We start from the raw sequence: 19,646 nt of genomic DNA on the forward strand, positions 1-19,646 counted from the left end.
TGAGTACAATTCTGGTCACCACATTATAAGAAGGACATGATTGCTCTGGAGAGAGTACAGAAGGGATTTACGAGAATGTTGCCAAGGTTGGAAAATGGCAGCTATGAGGAGAGATTAGGTAGGCCAGGGTTGTTTTCCTTAGAACAGAGGAGGCTGAAGGGTGACTTGATTGAGGTGTACAAAACTGTGAGGGGCCTAGATAGAGTAGACAGAGAAGATTTGTTTCCCTTAGCAGAGAGGTCAATTACCAGGGGGCACAATTTAAGGTGACTGCTATTAGGATTAGAAGAGATATTAGGAAAAACTTTTTCACCAAGTGGGTGGGTAGGTGTTTGGAATTTGCTGCCCAAGATTGCTGGTTGAGGTGGAAACCCTCAGCTCATTTGAAAGGTACCCGGATCTGCACCTGAAATGCTGTAATCTGCAAGACTATGGACCAAGTGCTAAAAGGTGAGATTAGAATGGGCTGCTAGTTTTTTCAACCAACACGGACATGATGGGCTGAATGGCCTCTTTCTGTGCCATTATGGTTCTATGGGTAGATAGATTTAAGATACAGATCAGCCATGATGTAACTGAGCCTGATCCACCATTCATTGCGCTGAATGGTCAACTCCCTTTCCTTGTGTTACAAGAAAATAGCCAAAAGCTAATACAATACTCTTGAGAATAAATATAATGTTAATTTCCACCTAGAAAGAAAACATTATATTAACAGGTAATCAGTCAGTGACTGTTGAGAAGCAGAATAAGGCTGGCAATCACTTCTGAAACTGATGAGATGAACATCTAGTTCTATCAAGTACCTCTCAAAGTAAAATGCACATGCCTGTGGTGTACAAAGAACTGTTTCATTTCCAGAACAATTCCACAATCCAATAACTACTTAAGGATTTATAAAAATATATATTTAAATTATAGAACCAGATTTGATAGTATCCAGAGACCTACAAAGATGTTAAAGAAGACAAGTGGAAATTGCAACATTATAAATTTTTCTGGAGTTTATTTTCTATTGGCGACCTAACCAACAGAGCACAACAGTTGGCAATCTGCACTGTGCACAACCTTAAAAGCATTCTCTCTTCGCCTCTTTCAAGCAGTTGAGCACTTTACTGGCTGTTAAACATATAAATTCATAAATTGTAAACTCTTATGAATGTTGTATCAAGTTATATATTTTCAACAGGTGTATATTTAAACATTTGGGTGAAAAACAATTTGCCACAAACACAGGCTACATAAAATACTAAATTTTGTCACTTCATTTGGCTGTCAATGGTGCCTAACTTTTATTCCTATTCACTGACATAACGGAACCAACATTTTACAATTGTACAACACTGACTCCTGGTACCAATCACCCACACATGTACAATTTCTCCCACAAGTTGCGTCATCAGAACATACCCATCAGCCCATTCACCGGTGCCACAGTCTGCATGCATGATCACATCATCACGCACGAGTAATTGCATGAGTAATATGATTTTAAAATTTTGAAAACCAGTGAAATAGTTTCAGAGATGAATATTTTTGAGAACTCATCTTCAATTTATCTACCAGATCTTTTAATAAAATGGTTTGCTGTGAAAGGTTCTTTGGTTCTGGGGTTGCATATCCTTTGCTATGGATCTGAATAGATGTCCATCCATTGCTGTTTTACCTCTGCCCTTCCCAATCAACTCTACCATTGTGTAAATTCATCTGTCGCAAATAATGTGTACACTTTAACCCTGTTTAGTGTTTCATTATCTATGCCAAACATGTCTAGTTGAGAATCACTGCTGTCCATCCCCAAAGGTTTGCCATCCTATAGTAAGTTTCATGGTCAGAAATTGATTTTCCTGCTTGTAGCACATCTTGCTTCAGCTTCTGGGTTTATATTGACCACTAAATTCTGAACTTTATTTCACACTCACTCTAAGAAGTCTTCTGTGTCCTTTCATCCCATGCTTCCCATGTGATCCATTTGCAGCCTTCCTGAACTGCTAATGTCTATGATCAACACTTCAACTGATTGAACAAAACAAATCTTTGCCTTTTTTTACATCCCCAGAGTTTGACAGTTACAACAATTTCAACAGTAAGATGGAGACGTTTCAACACATAACATGATCTGCAAGCACATCTCTTAAGTGCCTTGGGTTGTTTCACTATGTTTAAAGATGCTGTTTAACTCCATGTTGTCATTGTTAGAGTCAATGGGGAATCGATTTATGAAAAGTCAACATGCACATGCTTGAGGAGAAGAAACGGAGGATAAAAATTCCTAGCCACTCCAAGCTAGAATGAAGCCACACAGATTCCAATGTGAGTGTCACGTCATGCCTAATGTCATAGTTGTGTCTCGATTAATGCCTGCCAGCAAGGAAAAGTGTAGCTGAGGCTTTTTAATTCACAGTCCTGTGCACCCATCACCACTGTGCTTGATGGCCGCCTTTGGCTCCTGGTTCAGCAACACCTCCATTAAATAATTCTGATCCTTGCTCTCACTTCCTTCCGTGGCCTCGCCCCTTTCCCATCCCTATAGTCCCCAGCCTCACAGTTGGAGTTACCTGTCCTCCTCCAACTCTGTATTTTGAGCAAATCTGCTTTTAAGTTCTCCACCATTGGCAGTGATGCCTTCGGTTGCATAAATAAGGTTGTCTGGACACAGTAAGATTTCAGAGAACATTCCGGCAGTAGCACTGAAGACTTGTTCTCCAGAGCTAGTCACGCCGCTAGCTAAGCTGTTCTAGATGAACTTCAACACTGTTTTGTACCCGACAAGGTGGAAAAATTGGCCATGTTTGCCCTGTCTACAAATGCACAAGGACATATTCAACCCCGGCCAATTATGCCCCGTCAGTCTACTATCGGTCATCAAGGTGATGGAAGGTGTCATTGACAGTACTATCAAGTGGTGCTTAAACAGCAATAACCTACTCACCGACACTCAGTTTGGGTTCATCAAGGGCCACTTAGCTCCTGACCTCACTACAGCTTTGCTCTAAACATGGACAAAAGAGCTGAATTCAAGAAACGAGGTGAGAGTGACTGCCCTTCACTTCAAGGCAGCATTTGACTGAGCGTGGCATCAAGGTGCCCTCACCAAAATTAGTCCATGGGAATCAGCGGGAAAACTCTCTGCTGGTTGAAGTCATGTGTAGCACAAAGGAAGACAGTTGTTGTTGTTGTTGGAGGTCAATCATCTCAGTCCTGGGACATCGCTGCAGGAGTTCCTCAAGGTAGTTTCGCAGGCCCAACCATCTTCAGCTGCTTCATCAATGACCTTCCCTCCATCATAAATGCAGAATTGGGGATGTTCACTGATAATTGCACAATACCTAACTCCTCAGATACCGACACAGTGCGTCAATATGTCGCATTACCTGAACAACATTCAGGCTGATAAGTGGCAAGTAACATTCACGACACACAAGGGCCAGGCAATGACCATCTCCACCAAGAGAGAATCTGACGATCCCCCTTGACATTCAATGGCAGTACCATCGGTGAATCCTCCACTGTCAACATCCTGAGGATTACCATTGACCAGAAACTGAATTGGACTAGCCATAAAAATACTGTGGCGACAAGAGCAGTTAAGGCTGTCTCATCAACAAGGCACAAGTCAAGAGTGTGAGAGAATACTCTCCACTTGCTTGGTGAGTGCAATTCATGAACACACAAATTGTTTGACGCCATCCAAGACAAAGCTACCCACTTGATTGGCACCCCATCCACCACCTTAACATTCACTCTCTTCATCACCCACAGGAGCAGCAGTGTGTACCATCTACAAGATGCGCTGCAGCAACTCACCAAGGCTCCTTTGACAGCACCTTCCAAACCTACAACCTCTACCATCTAGAAGGACAAGGCCATAAGATGTTTGGCAACACCACCACCTGTAAGTTCCCCTACAAGTCACACACCATCCTGACTTGGAACTGTTATTGACATTCCTTCACTGTCGCTAGGTCAAAATCCTGGAACTCCCTAACAGTACTGTGGTGTACGGACACCACATGGACTGCATTGGTTCAAGGCGGCTCACCGCCACCTTCTCAAGGGTAATAAGGGATAGGCAATAATTGCTGGCCGAACCAGCAATGGTCGCATCCCACCAATGGATAAAACGGCTGAAGGTATTTTCCCCATAACTGGATCAACAATAAAATTAGCAAATATTTGCAGGAAATATATCACCCATGTTCTTGGGCTTTCCAAGATAGGGTGAAGTATATACTTAGTGAATTTTCTGAAAAACTAACCTTCTGAATTTAATAAATGCTCATAAAATTTGGTACTGCACAAATTAGTGTTTACAGTGCAATTTAGATCACAGATTAAGCACTGTCTCACAACAGTAGCCTAAATATTTGTCTTTCAAACATTGGCCAAATAAAATTAGTGTCTTAAATTGATATTCCATCGTCTATGAGAGCCTAAGTCTGTACATAAAACTGTTGCAGAATAGTAAATTATGTATACTTTATGAATTTAAGAAAGCAGTTATTCACTCACCACTCAACCAAACATGATTACAAATTAGACTAATTGCTTGTGTAACTGCCAATTGCATACCAAGCTTTTACATTTGCTTATCTTATGAACTATAATGGGAGGTGTACGCAAGCCATTTTAAGTAACTATGAAACTATAACTCACCAACAAAGCTGAATAGAAACCAGGTTGTGTCTCCCATTGTTTTAATCGCTCCTCAGCTGGCTTCAGCACAGCTGTATCTTGACTAGTAGCCTGGGTCAAAGCCTGCAGAACAACACTGCTAGCACTATTGATATCCATAGAGAACCTGGCAAGAAAATAAAAAGCTCTTTGAACATACATGGAGATAAAAATTAATCCTGGATAATAAGTGAAGAATAACACTTCCTCTAACGATTCAACAGATTAATACGGTAGATCAATAAAACAGCATAAGTAATATGAATGCTATTGGAGGAAACTCATATCACCATCTTCACTGACGATAAGGTTTTCAAAGGAATATTTTATACTGATGCAGTCCATTGCATTCAAATCACCATAAACTGCACACAGTCCACCAAATATAACACTAGAATTGGAATTCTTCCCTCTTAAAACAAGGTGTGCACACAGACTATGGATAATTTTAACTTAAAAATTTATTTACAATGTTCAATGCAGTTGAATTAAAATGTGACATATGAAAACAATTTGTCTGCTTCGGTTCAGTTGGTGCCACTCTCACCTGAATCAGAAGGCTGTGTTCAAGTCTCACTCCAGAGACTTGAGCAGAAAAATCTAGGCTGACACCCCAGCGGAGTACTGAAGAAATACCGCGCTGTCAAAGGTGTCGCCTTTCAGGAGAGTTAAACTAAGGCTCCATCTGTTCTCTCAGACAGATGTAAACTATCTCATGGTGTTATTTCAAAGAGAAGGGGAGCTCTCCCCAGTGTCCTCTTCAATATTTATCCATCAACATCACAAGAACAAATTATCTGATCATTATCAAATTATCGCTTGTGAAACCTTGTTGTTTTTTCATTCGTTCATGGGATGTGGATTTTGCTGGCTGGGCCAGCATTTATTGCCCATCCCTAGTTGTCCTTGAGAAGGTGGTGATGAGCTGCCTTCTTGACCTGCTGCAGTCCATGTGGTGTAGGTACACCACAGTGCTGTTAGGGAGGGAGTTCCAGGATTTTGACCCAGCAACAGTGAAGGAACGGCAATATATATATCCAAGGAAGGATGATGAGCGACTTGGAGTATAACTTCTAGGTGGTGGTGTTCCCATCTATCTGCAGCCCTTATCCTTCTAGATGTTGGTGGTCATGCATTTGGAAGGTGCTGTCTAAGGAGCCTTGGTGAATTCCTGCAGTGCATCTTGTAGATGGTAAACACTGCTGCTACTGTGCATCGGTGGTGGAAGGAGCGAATATTTGTTGATGGGGTGCCAATCAAGCAGGTTGCATTGTCCTGGATGGTGTCAAGCTTCTTGAGTGTTGTGGGAGCTGCACTCATCCAGGTAAGTGGGGAGTATTCCATTCAACTCCTGACTTGTGCCTTGTATATGGTGGACGGGCTTCGAGGAGTCAGAAAGTGGGTTACTCATCGCAAGAATCCTAGCCTCTGCCCTGCTCTTGTAGCCACAGTATTTATATGGCTAGTCCAGTTCAGTTTCTGGTTAATGGTAACCCCCCACGATGTTAATAGTGGGGGATTCAGCAATGATAATGCCATTGAATGTCCTGGGGCGATGGTTAGACTTTCTCTTCTTGGAGATGGTCATTACCTGACACTTGTGTGTGGTGCAAATGTTACTTGCCACTTGTCAGCCCAAGCCTGGATGTTGTCCAAGTCTAGCTGCACATTGATATGGACTGCTTCAGTACCTGAGTCGTCACAGATGGTAAACACTGTGCAATCATCAGCGACCATCCCCACTTCTAACCTTATGATCTTATGGTGGAAGCCGCTGATCTTAGGAAGCAGCCGAAGATGATTGGGCCGAGGACACCACCCTGAGGAACTCCTGCAGTGATGCCCTGGAGCTGAGCTGATTGACCTCGAACAACCACAACCATCTTCTTTTGTGCTAGATATAACTTCAATCAGTGGAGAGCTCCCCAACCGCCCCCCATCCCCAATTCCCACTGACTCCAGTTTTGCTAGGACTCGGTCAAATGCGGCCTTGATGTCAAGGGCAGTAACTCACACCTCATCTCGGGAGTTCAGCTCTTTTGCAAGGTTGTAATGAGGTCAGGAGCTGAATGACCCTGGCGGAACCCAAACTGGGCATCAGTGAGCAGGTTATTGCTAAGCAAGTGCCGCTTGATAGCACTGAATACAACCTCTTCCATTACTTTACTGATGGTCGAGAATAGACTGCTGGAGCGGTAATTGGCCAGGTTGGATTTGTCCTGCTTTTTGTGTACGGAACATACCTGGTCAATTTTCTACACAGCCGGGTGGTTGCCGGTATTGTAGCCGTACTGGAACAACTTGGCTAGAGGCGCATCAAGTTCTGGATTACAAGTCTTCAGTACTTTTGCCAGAATATTGTCAGGACCCATAGCCTTTGCAGTATCCAGTGCCTTCAGCCGTTTCTTGATATCACAAGGAGTGAATTGAATTCATGCTGGGACCTCTGGTGGGTGTTGAGATGGATCATCCACTCGGCACTTCTGGCTAAAGATTGTTGCAAATGCTTCAGCCTCATCTTTTGCATTAATGTGCTGGGCTCCCCCATCATTGGAGCTGGGAATATTTGTGGAGCCTCCTCCTCCAATAGTTGTTTAATTGTCCACCACCATTCACAACTGATGTGGCAAGATTGCAGAGCTTAGGTCTGATCCGTTGGTTGTGAGATCACTTAGGTCTGTCTACCACTTGCTGCTTATGCTGTTTGGTGCGCAAGTACTCCTGTGTTATAGCTTCATCAGGCGGACACCTCATTTTTAGGTATGCTGGTGCTGCTCCTGGCATGCCCTCCTGTATTCTTCATTGAACCAGGGTTGATCCCCTGGCTTGTTGGTAATGGCAGGGTGAGGGATATGCCAGGCCATGAGGTGACAGATTGTGGCTGAGTACAATTCTGCTGCTGCTGATGGCCCACAGTGCCTCATGGCTGCACAGTCTTGAGTTGCTAGATCTGTTCGAAACCTATCCCATTTAGCACAGTGGTAGTGCCACACACGATGAAGGGTATCCTCAATGTGACAGAGGGACTTCGTCTCCGTAACGACTGTGCGGTGGTCACTCCTACCAATATTGTCATAGACAGATGCATCTGTAGCAGGCAGGTTGGTAAGGATGAGGTCAATATGACTTTCCCTCATTGGTCCCCTCACCACCTACCGCAGACCCAGTCTAGCAGCTATGTCCTTTAGGACTCGGCCAGCTCCATGTGTGCTACTGAGCCACTCTTTGTGATGGGCATTAAAGGCCCCACCCAGGTTACATTATGTGCCCTTGCCACCCTCAGTGCTTCATCCAAGTGGTGTTCAACATGGAGGAGTGCTGATTCATCAGCTGAGGGGCAGGCTGTACTAGGTAATCAGGTTTTCTTCCCCATGTTTGACCTGATGCCATGAGGCTTCATGGGGTCCAGAGTTAATGTTGAGGACTCCCAGGACAATCAGTCCTGACTGTGTACCACGGTACTGCCACCTCTCCTGGGGTGGTGATGGTGGTGTCAGGGGCATTGTCTGTAAGATATGATTCTGTGTCAGGCTGCTGCTTGACTAGTCTGTGAGACAGCTCTTCCAATTTTAGCATGAGCCCCCAGATGTTAGTAAGGAGGACATTGCATTGTCAACAGGGCTTGGTTTGCCGTTGCCGTTTCCAGTGTCAATGTCGATTTCATTGTGTTGTTGAGACTTTGTAGTGGTTTGCTACAAATGATTGGCTTGCTAGGCCATTTCAGAGGGCATTTAAGCTGTGTGTCACATGTAGGCCAGATTTCCTTCCATTAGTGAACCAGATGGGTTTTTACAACAATCGACGATGGTTTTAATTCAATTGAAATTCCACCATCTGCCATGGTGGGATTCGAAACTGGGCATCCTGGGTCTCCAGCAACAATACCATTATGCCATCGCTTCCCCTTGGTCGCTAGGTTTCTTACATTGGAACAGTGGACGCACTTCAAAAGTATTCAATTGGCTGTAAAGTGATGAGGCATCCGATGGTCATGAAAGGTGCTCTGTAAATGCAAATCTTTTTATTCTCTTGCTCACATTTCCGAATTAATGGTCTTTCAAATATTTTATAAAGGTGAGCAATGAATGAAATATTCTTTATTAATTTTCACAAGAATTCAATCTTAGTTATATTGCACAATCAATTTTTCCATTTCTACAAATTCAGGCCTGCCAAGGCTACCTTCTAGGTTTCAACGGTGTCGATCATTCCGTTAAATGTGCATTTGCTTGGTTGGTTTTTACAGGTACAGTCCAGTATCTGATGGCTTTCAAGGAACCCTGCAAACAATGAAACTCTTGTGATCCATACCAAATGTGTGTGTACAGAGCACATACGCTCCTTTAATCTGCAAAAGCAGGCCAAGTTAACATTAGATGAAGTGTCATTTGGTTGAGTTCAAAGTTGCTTTATCGACAATAGAAAGATCAGAGAACACAGTCTGGCAAAAGTAATTTTGTGCAATCATTCAACATCTGCTCCCTACAGTTAAGCTAATAAAAGAACATGCAGACACAAGCTCAGTTAAGGGGAATTCTTAAAAAAAAAGATGGCTTCACTCTTTGTCCCACCAATACTGCGGAACCCATCTTTCCTTCATACACTTTCTACTGCCTTGTCTCAGTTTTGTTAATTCCTAAAAAGCCTCACTGCAAAGACTGAAAAACTGTCAACACCGAGGCACCAGATGTCACCTGAACAACCAGGCGTTTGGAACAAATAGGGCATTGTCTGAGATTTGTGCAGAACAACTGCTCACCCTGCATTTAAATCGCTTCTCATCTGCCTATGAATAGCCAGCCAAGCACAGGGCTATTGAGAGAGAATCTATATTTTTTATGTTTAATTTGCATGTTTCAGACAAATACACAACGTCAACTGAAGCTCAAATGCAAATGAAACTGAAAGGGAAGGAGGAAAAGGTAAACATAAATGAAACTGAACTTCCCAGTCTTTAAGGAAATAAAAAGCAAGTTGAGGTTGGGAAATCCAAGCTAAAACTTGAGAGACATAAAAGGATACAGATCAATCCAAGCTGTGCAGTAGCAGCTGTTGAGTCCACTGCAGCACAACAGACAAGCTGAAGACTCAAGAGGCGCAGGCTAGATCCAGAAACTGAGAATAAACAAAGGGGATGAGTTGCTACAGTTGCTCCTGTTACTTGAAGATAAAATTGGTGGATCTATGCCATCCAGACAGAGTTGAGTGGGTTCTGCAGACATGTGCCACTTGTGAAGACCGTGCCCACAGAACCCGGGTGGTTGGTGCTGCTGTCGGCTGGGGATAAGACTAGCTCCTTGAAGGGGAGCTGAAATTCCTCATGAAGAAGACAGAGTTTGAATGACTGTGACTAAGTGCGATCCCAAAATCAGAGTAGGATCGCCAAAATCTGAGTGGACTGCTAAACAAATTCTTAAGATCTGCCTAAGTTGTATCTACCATTTAATTTGCAATTTATGCTTATATTCAACTAAAATTTGCCTGTTAATTCATGTTTAAATCATGTTAATTCTGGATGTTAGAGTAATGAATAGATAGTAGTTAGTGTTAGCTTTCTTGACTCTAGTATAATAAAAATTCTGTTCTAAACTGTGGTGTCTGGAGGCTGCATTCTTACAGTAAATAAGTGGAATTTCATGTTTCTTCTATTTAAGAGAGGGTTATTGGTCTCTACCAAGGTCGTAACACTTTCTGGAGAAATCACTTATTTCAGATGAGATCCTGCCCAAAAGCTCATTTGGGTCCTAATTGCACCAAAACAATTTACAAAAGCGCAACTAACGACAACCATTTTTGTCCAAATCCAAATGCAACTTACTGTTTTTTGGATCAATTATAGCCAAATTCTACAGAAATCAAATGAAAGTAAATTCAATCAAATGTTGGGGTAATAAAGGAATTCAACACAGATACAAAACCCAATCAGCTACAAAAGTATATAAATTACTTAACCAAATCCTCCTTTTAATTGTATTACTACACTAAACTTCAGAAGTTAGAGTTTTCTCAAACCTGACTACTACTCATTTATGCCACTATGCAGACCATCTGCTCTAGGGCAGCAGACCATCTGCTCTAGGGCAACATCCCATCTTAAAAAAGGAAAAAAGATCTAGATAACTAAAGTTCTCCCACTAAAGCATGTGTCCGAATAGCTACAGCACAAGAAGCCATTTGGCCCATCGTGTCTGTGTCGGCTCTCTGCAAAAGCAACTTACCTAGTCCCACTCTACCACCTTGTCCCCATAGCTCTGCAAAGTTTTTCTCTTCAGATAATTATCCAATTCTCTTTTGAAAGCCTCAATTGAATATGCCTCCACCGCACTAGCAAGCAGTGCATTCTAAATCCCTCACCATTCGCTGCGCAAAAATGTTTTTCCTCATATCACCTCTGGTTCTTTTGCCATTCACCTGAAATCAGTGTCCTTTGATTCTGGATCCTTCCGCCAATAAGAGCAGATTCTCCCTATCTACTCTGTCCTGGTCGTCATGGTTTTGAATACCTCTATCAAATCTCCCATTAATCTTCCCTTCTCCAAAGGACAGGCTGAGCTTCTCCAACCTATCCATGTATCTTAAGTTCTTCACTCCTGTAATCATTTGATTTTCTGCACCCTCTCTAATACCTCCACATCCCTCTTGAAGTGTGGTGCCCAGGACTGAACACAATACTCTAACTGAAGCCAAACGAGTGTTTTGTATAGTGTTACAGCCGGGATGGGAGGGCAAGTGTGCAATTTATCTACTACTCCACAGGTCTCACCATTAGTTTATTCATTCACCAAAATGGCCAATGATTTACCTTCGCGGCTGTTAGAATAAAAGAGGCTTCTTTCAATATACTCAATGATCGACTTATCAAACAAAACTGTTTTTTTAAAAAAAAACAAGTTGCAAGAATTGCTAAACACACAATTTGTAATCTGGAAGTGTAGCTATCTATACCTCTTAAAATTCCCCAGCACATGCATAAACAGGGCAAACAGATAGGATCTCTGCAGAGATGGGCAGCTGAAGAAAATACTTTATAAAACAAAAGATAAAGTTTGCAGGGTTTCGACGCTGCCAATCTGGAGCTCCCTCGTGTGAAGATAGATCACTAGTCCCAGTAGATGCCTGGAGGTTCTCACCAACGGGGCATCAGCATGGAGGAAACTAAAGCCAGGTCAATCCTTTTCATCTCAGGCAGACGATGCTCTTCTCATCAAGCTCGATGGGCCGAAGGGCCTCTTCTACACTGTGATTCTGATTCTGTGATCTCAGCCTCTCGGGTTTCCCAAGACAGACAAGCTCCACCAAGATGAGGATTCCTAGCTGGATATTGATAACCATTCAATTTCAAGCAAGGCAGACCGCAAGCTGGGCAGCTTGAGTTTATTCCTAATTAAGTTAAAAAAAATTCAAAATTTAAGGCTCCTCCATCGGATAGTTTCCAGTAAATCACCAGGCCTTTGACTTTAAACATTTTTCTTCTCTATCGCTCAGTGATTGCAATTCAATAAGCAAACAGCTCTCCCCTCTCAAGTGCCATGCAAGTCAGGTGATTTCTTGGAAAATGAATGCTTGCTCTCAGTCCAAGGTGAACTAATGACTTTTTTTTTTTAAAAAAAAGTGTCCAAATAATGCAATCTCTTTCCAAATTTTGAAAGAAAATACAGCTCTTGAAGATATGATTACAATATGCCTCCGCTCTTAAGAAATGAAACGCCATTTCCAAATGCGTTTCATTGCAAAGCATACAGGAAAAAATATATACAATATATACAAAACAAAATTCAGACATTCAGTCATTCATTTCTTATAGAGAATCAATAGTTTTCTCTGATTTTCAGTTAATTCTACAAAAATTACATTCTTGACAATGCATCAGCAATTTTATTATCCTTTCCAGCAATATGAACAATCTAAGTTAGCAGGCTGTATTAGCAAGCTCCATTAAAACATTATCATTCTAAATCTTAAATTATACCACAAAGGCCACGGGATTATGGTCAGTATATATTAGGTTTCTTTACATCCATGTTTAAGAGCCAGTGGCAATCCTTGCAAGGGGTTCCTTTTCTACTGTAAAGTATCTCTTTTGATGCCAACTTTTTTTTCCAGAAAAGTATCCCACTGGCTTCTCTATGCCCGATTCATCTTCTTACAATAGCATTGCAATAGTCATCAGCATTGATTGCTACCCTTAAGGGCTTAGCAAAACCGGTGTTAATAACACCTTCTCAAAAGTTGTCTGGCACTCTTGACCATACCGCCTTTACTTTCTTTTGCAATAAATCCATTAGTGGAGCATCTATCACGCTGAAATTAGGCACAAGCTTATGATAGAAGCCAGACTTCCCTAAAAATCTCATGATTTCTCATTTAGTTTTAGGGACAAGGAATCCTATCAAAGCCAGAACTTTGATGTTCTTGGCAACATTTATCCTTATCCACACTTGTCTAGATAAGTTAATCGCGCTTTTGTGCACTCACTCCTGGCAAGATTTATTACTAGATCTCCAACTGTACTTGCAAAAATAGAGTTTACGATTGCTTTAGATGATCTTTTCAAGTGTCATTATAAATCATCGAAGTAAACTACATAGTTAGGAACACGAGCTACAACTGGATTCATTAGCCTTTGGAAAGTGACTGGAGCATTTTTTAGCCCAAATGGCATCACTCGGCATTGGTATAGCCCATTCAGTGGGACTAAAACTAATATCTCCTTCGCTCGTGACGTTAAGGGTACTCGTCAGTATCTTTTCAATAAACCTATCATAGTAAGAAACTTGGCACCGCTAACCCTGTCAATACGATCTAAACAAGGGATTGAGTAGGAATCTGTTTTTTGTTACTGCATTAACCATTCTATAATCTATGCAGTATCTGGCTGACCCATCAGGTTTAGGCACTAACACTACCAGAGAACTCCAAGTGATTTCACTAGGTTCAATTAAGTGATTTTCTAACGTATATTGAATTTCTGCTTTCACTTGAGCTTGTTTCTCTGGACCTAAACGATAAGGATGTTGCTGTATAGAAGGCTCCCCTACCTCCTCATCATGCATGGCTAAAGTTATATACCCTGGTTTATCCTTACAGGTCCCTTTAAATGCTCTAAGCAACATCACTACATTCTCTCGTCGTTATGCCACTATGAAAATATGGTGTCTAGCTGTCCTGATATTTCAGTGTTAGCTTACCGGATAATAGAAGGTTCAATTTGTGAACTGTCCAAGTCTCCTTCTGCCTCACTCTCACTGTCTCTTTGGTCCCCCACTGTGCATACAACCTGATATACCTGCTTCATCTTATTCTCCTCCCTGTGATGGCATTGTTTTAATATATTGATATGGCACAACCACTTCTTCTTCCTGCGATCTGGGGTGTCTATCAAATAATTTAATTTACCAATCCTCTTATTTATTAACCCTTTTAATTTCCTTTGAAATTTTTCACTTGATAGCTTTCTCACTAGTTTGTGGTCTATGGAATATATCCATCAATGTAAACAGGCCTCTAAATGTTTCTTAGCTCTAACCAACTAGATTCTGTCCTTGACCCCTCTCATACATCCTCTCTCTCCAGCACTCTAATGTTCTCCTTAATCAATATCTGTACCTCTCCTCTTTTCTTTCCCATCTTTCCTGAACACCATGTATCCTGGAATATTTAGTATCTAGTCCTGCTCTTTATTGAGACAGGTCTCCATAGTCAGTGGTCATTTGTATTACTGAACCTGCACTAGCAAAGGGCAGTTCAACTCAGCTATGAATTCCAATTCAATTAATTTCCTAGACAACAGTATATTTGGCATAAATAAACAACAACTAAAATGAACTCTAATTACTCCTACCTCTCTCTGGTTCTCAGTTTCACAATGTTTCACAAATATTCAGATGGAACAATTGCCTCTAATTAAGTGTATCGAGCAAACAACCTGGGAGAGAAAGCATAAAGGAATTGAACCAAAGCACACACCGTATTGGAAAAACAAATCACAAACATTAGTCGTTTAATAAAAACATTGCAAATACTCCACCAGGTCAGCTGTTTACCATTTACATCCATTTAAGCCGTTGTAATTTTCATAAACAAAATATTGATTCAATATAATAGAAAACGCTAATCATTTGCTCATCTTTATTTGCTCAGTTTGTCTACACACTAAAACCTGAATGAAAAGTACTTGATGAAGGAAATAAGATCCTTATAACATACTTGTTATATTTTTCCAGGTCATTGCTATCCCTACAAAATGCACCATAATTTAATCTGCATAATGTATGTATATGTTCTTTCTATCTGCAAAGAACAAGGTCCTGTGTATTAATATATGTAGCTTCTAGTACACACAAATGCACCACACTGCGAGCCCGACTGATAATCTGAAATTGGTTGTCAACATAATTCTTAGTACATTGAGGATTATTTAGCATGTCATCCAATCGTGGAATCACATCTAATGTTGGACATTGTGTGTACATGTCCTTTCTCTCTATGCAGATAAAAGAACACATACACATATTGCGCCTGCTTCAGCTGAACAAAATAAGTGACAGCCATTCACTGGTTTATTCCCCAGGACAATGTCTTGACCAGAGTCAAGCTGCCTGGTTTAAATTTCAAACAATGCTTGGCAGTAAACCATCAGTCATCATGAACTGGTGCATTTTCTATGGCAACGCCTCTACCAGAGCCCATTTGCCAAATAATCAGCACTCTCTTGTCATACAATATATGTTGTTTCCCCTGACATTGGTAATTTCTTGAGAATCATCCTGATGAATGCAAGGCAAAAAGCTTCAATAGAAAGTCTTTTTCAGCAATACTCAAGTTTCATACTACCAAATGACCTCATTCCATAATGGACCAGGCAGAAAATCATAGGAAGCCATTGTCTTGGGTCCCTGACACAAACTCCATTTCATAAACACCAACTCAATTTCTTTGCCTGGCAAATGAGGGCGAAGCAGTGTGTTAATAAGCCAGGTGTAATATTTGACCCCATGCGAGCTTCCAGCCATGCATCCATGCCATTACAAAGGCCGTCGATTTCCACCAGCGTAACAACGCCCGACTCCACCTCGCTCCAGTTCATCTGCTGATTAAACCCTCATCCATGCCTTTTTTATCTCCAGACTTGAATACTCCAGCACGTTCCTGGCCATCCATAAACTTGAGGTCATCCAAAGCTCTGCTGCCCAGGTGATAATTTGTGCCAAGACCCATGCGTTCACCCACTGCCTGGTTTAAATTTCAAACAATGCTTGGCAGTTAAGCATTGTTAACAGGCTTCCAATTCAGCAATGCCTCCATTTTAAAATTTTCATCCTTGCTTTCAAATTCCTACACGGCCTCACCCCTCCCTATCTGTCTAATCTCCTCCAGCCCTACAATCGACTGTACTTCTCCAATTCTGGCCTCTTGAGCATTGTTTTAATGACTCCACTCCACCGGCAGTCATGCCCTCAGCTGCCATGGTCCTAACCTCTCGAATTCTCTCCCTATACCTTTCTGCCCCTCTACTATTGATACTTAAATAAGAGTTAACAAAGTGACATTTGGATCCTATAGAGAGTCTAGAGAATTAATACTGGAAAATAAGGAGATGGCAGATGAATTGAACAGGGTATTTTGCATCGGACTTCGTTACGCGTGACATCTCAGAAATAGCTGTAAATGAGGAATTGGAAAGGAGGGAGGAACTCAGGAAAATTACAATCACCAGGGAAGTGGTATTTAGCAAAATGTTGGAGCTCCAGGCTGACAAATCCCCAGGTCCTGATGGACTTCATCCTAGCGTCTTAAAAGAAGTGGCGAGATAGTAGATGTGTTGGTTTTAACTTTCCAAAATTCCCTGGATTCAGGGAGGTTCCATTAGATTTGAAAATAGCAATATTCCAAACGGGATGAAGACAGAAAGAAAACTACAGGCCAGTTAGCTTAACATCTGTCATAGGGAAAATGTTAGACGCTATTATCAAATATGTTATGGCAGGTGTGCTGAACCCAAAGGAAAAGGAGAAAAACTTAAACTTAACCTTTTAAAAAGGGAGATCGGGCCTCAGAGTTTGGAACTACAGTTCCCATCGGGCCCCAGTAGTCTCTGTACATGCGCCAATGGTAGAATGGCCTCACACGCATTGGATTGGTTTTTTTTCACGATCTTCAGCTTGGGCACATGTGCCATATGGAGAATGGTCGTACATGTGCAGTTGGTGCATTTTTTTGGTTCCAGGCCAGTAAACGGCCCTGCACACACACACAGTTTGTTTTTATTTTTTAGATTTGATATGGAGCTCTGCACCTATGCAGAAGAAAATAAAAGTGAAAGCACAAAAAAACAAGAGGGTCAGGTGACCCAGAAGAAAACTCCATTCTACAGAAAATGCCAGAAGAGGCAGGACATGAGCTGCAGGGAGCAGATTCCTAAAAAAAAGGTGGTTCCAAAAACCAGGGAGTGGGACAGAAAAGGTCTCAAGGCGACTGCCAAATCAAAGGATAAGAAAAAGAATCTTAATCAGGTCCTGTTAAGTGAAGTTAAGAGGGAGGAGCAGAGGAAAAGGCTCCGAATTAAAAGAACAGAGCTGCAGGAAGCAGACTTAAACCAAAGTGGGCTTGAGAGAAGCCAGAACATCAGAGGAGACAGTTGAAGGTTGGTGACTCCTTACTATGAACTTTTGGAGCAGTGGTGTTCTGCTTGGCACAGTCGAATATCTGAGTGTGTGTGGAAGGTACAGCTTGAATGCATGTCGTGATCCAAGGGAAAGAAACCTTGGAAACAGAGGCTGAAACCCTGGAGGTGGATCCTTGTTAAAGCCATGTGAGTGAAAGTGTCATTTGGGAGAGAATTCCTCGTGAGAAACACGGAGTTTCAGTAATACCAGTTGGCTCATGGTGTAACAAGTATCTGGGGGGCTGATGAGAAATCCAAAGAAACTTGGTTTTGGAGTGTGGTGTCCGGCTGCAGTTCGCCTATTAGTTTACATGGGTCGTATACTTGCTATTAACATTAAAGTATAGGATAGATTTTGTAGCTTGTGTTAACGTTACGCATTTGTATTTTTCTGTAATAAAGGTATGTTAGGGTGAAGGAGGAGTGTAATTTTGTTTATTGTTTTTTATTTAATAAATATTTTATTTTGTTAAAAGTTCATCAACAGACTCCTGTGACTCTATTCAGTCATCGTCCTCCACGTTTCTAAACAAAAAATAAAAATTAGGATCTATCAAGCCAGGTTCCAACTTAGGATCTGACTTGTTCAGTAGTATCATCTGAGGTCACTGTGCAGGGCACTTAGAAAAATTCAAGGCAATCAGGCAAAGTCAAAATGGCTTTGTGAAAGAGAAGTCATGATTAACCAATTTATGGGAGCTCTTTGAAGGAGTCACATGTGCTGTGGATAAAGGGAAACCGGAGGATGTATTGTACTTAGATTTCCAGAAAGCATATAAGTTGCCATAGCAAAGCTTATTGCAGAAAATAAAAGCTCATGGTGTAGTGGGTAGTATATAGGTATGGATATTAGATTGGCTAGCTAACAGGAAACAGTGTAGGGACAAATGGGTCTCTTTTTGGTTGGCAGGGTGTAAAGCGTGGTGTGCCACAGGGATCAGTACTGGTGCCTCAACTTCTTACAATTTATATAAATGACTTGAATGAAAGGACTGAAGATATGGTTGCTAAATTTGCTGAAGATACAAAGATAGGGAGGAAAGTAAGTTGGGAAGGGAACATAAGGAGACTACAAAAGGGACCTAGATTGGTTAAGTGAGTGGGAAAAGACCTGGGAAATGGAACATAATGTGGGAAAAAATGAAATTATCCATTTTGGCAGGAAGAATAAAAAAGCATATTATCTAAATGGACAGAGATTGAGGAGCTCTGAGATTCATGCATGAATCACAAAAGGCTAGTATGCAGGTACAGAAAGACATTTGGAAAACTAATAGAATGTTATTATTTATTGCGAGGTGAATTGAATATAAAAGTATGGGTGTTATGCTTCAGTTGTACAGGACACTCGTGAGACCACATTTAGAGTACTTAGTATTGGTCTCTTTAAGGGTAGATATAAACATGTGCGAAGTTGTTCAGAGAAGTTTTACTAGACTAATGCCAGGAATGGGTGTGTTGTCTTAAGGAAAGGTTGGATAGGCTTGTATCCATTGAAATTTAGAAGAGTAAGAGGCAACTTGATTGAAACCTTTAAAATCCTGAGGGGTGGATGTGGAGAGGATGTTTCCTCTTGAGGGAGAATCTAGAACTAGGGGTCACTTTAAAAATAAGGGGTCACCCATCTAAGGTGGGGATGGGGAAAAATGTTTTCTCTGAGAATAGAGTGTCTTCGGAACTCCCTTCCTCAAAAGGCAGTGGTAGCAGAGTCTTTGAATGTTTTTAAGGCAAAGGTAGATAAATTTTTGATAAACAAGGGGGTGAAATATTATCAGGGTAGGTGGGAGGTTACAATCAGATCAGCCATTCTCTTATTGAATGCTGGAGCAGGCTAAAGGGGCCGAGTGGCCTATTCCTGCTCCTTGTTCGTATGTTCCTCCTTAAAACCTCTGACAAAGCTTTTGGTCATCTGCTCTAATATCTCTAGGTGACTCAGTCAAATTCTTTTAGTCATGTTCCTGTGAAGCACCTTGGGGCATGTTACTACATTAAAGGCAATATATAAACACAAGTTGTTGTTACTCTTAAGCACAAGTTACAATAATACCTAAGAATGTAGGCAATGCAAATAACAGAATTCAAGCTTGATTGGGCTTCAAGATTGTCAGGTGGGGTACAGTAATTGTTGGTGAGCTGTGCAATGAGGTGACAATGCACACTCAAGACTTTTGTGAAAATTTTGGCAGAAAATTGCACAATGATTGAAGGTTCACTTTAAGCAAATGTGGTATAGTCCAAGCACAAAAGTATTATGTTCCCACTGCAGTCAGCGATTTCATTCAATATTCTAAAGTGGGGGCATTCAACA

The 19,646-nt window shown here is 41.4% G+C and overlaps 1 protein-coding gene across 5 annotated transcripts in view; it reads right to left on the reverse strand.

The window, feature by feature from the left end:
* ipo11 (importin 11) overlaps nt 1-19,646 on the reverse strand; it is a 699,237-nt gene that overhangs the window by 650,142 nt on the left and 29,449 nt on the right. For 3 of the 5 annotated variants that reach the window (XM_041187071.1, XM_041187053.1, XM_041187091.1), the window contains exons 2-3: nt 14,516-14,599; nt 4,657-4,801 (exon numbers count right to left, since the gene is read on the reverse strand). In XM_041187071.1, coding sequence (XP_041043005.1) covers nt 4,657-4,693 — 37 coding nt within the window. In that variant the 5' untranslated portion in view covers nt 4,694-4,801; nt 14,516-14,599. The remainder of the gene's footprint in view (nt 1-4,656; nt 4,802-14,515; nt 14,600-19,646) is intronic. The other 2 variants (XM_041187080.1, XM_041187063.1) reach the window with 1 other exon arrangement.

Source organism: Carcharodon carcharias, chromosome 1, assembly GCF_017639515.1.
Source record: "Carcharodon carcharias isolate sCarCar2 chromosome 1, sCarCar2.pri, whole genome shotgun sequence".
Classification (NCBI taxonomy): Eukaryota; Metazoa; Chordata; class Chondrichthyes; order Lamniformes; family Lamnidae; genus Carcharodon; species Carcharodon carcharias.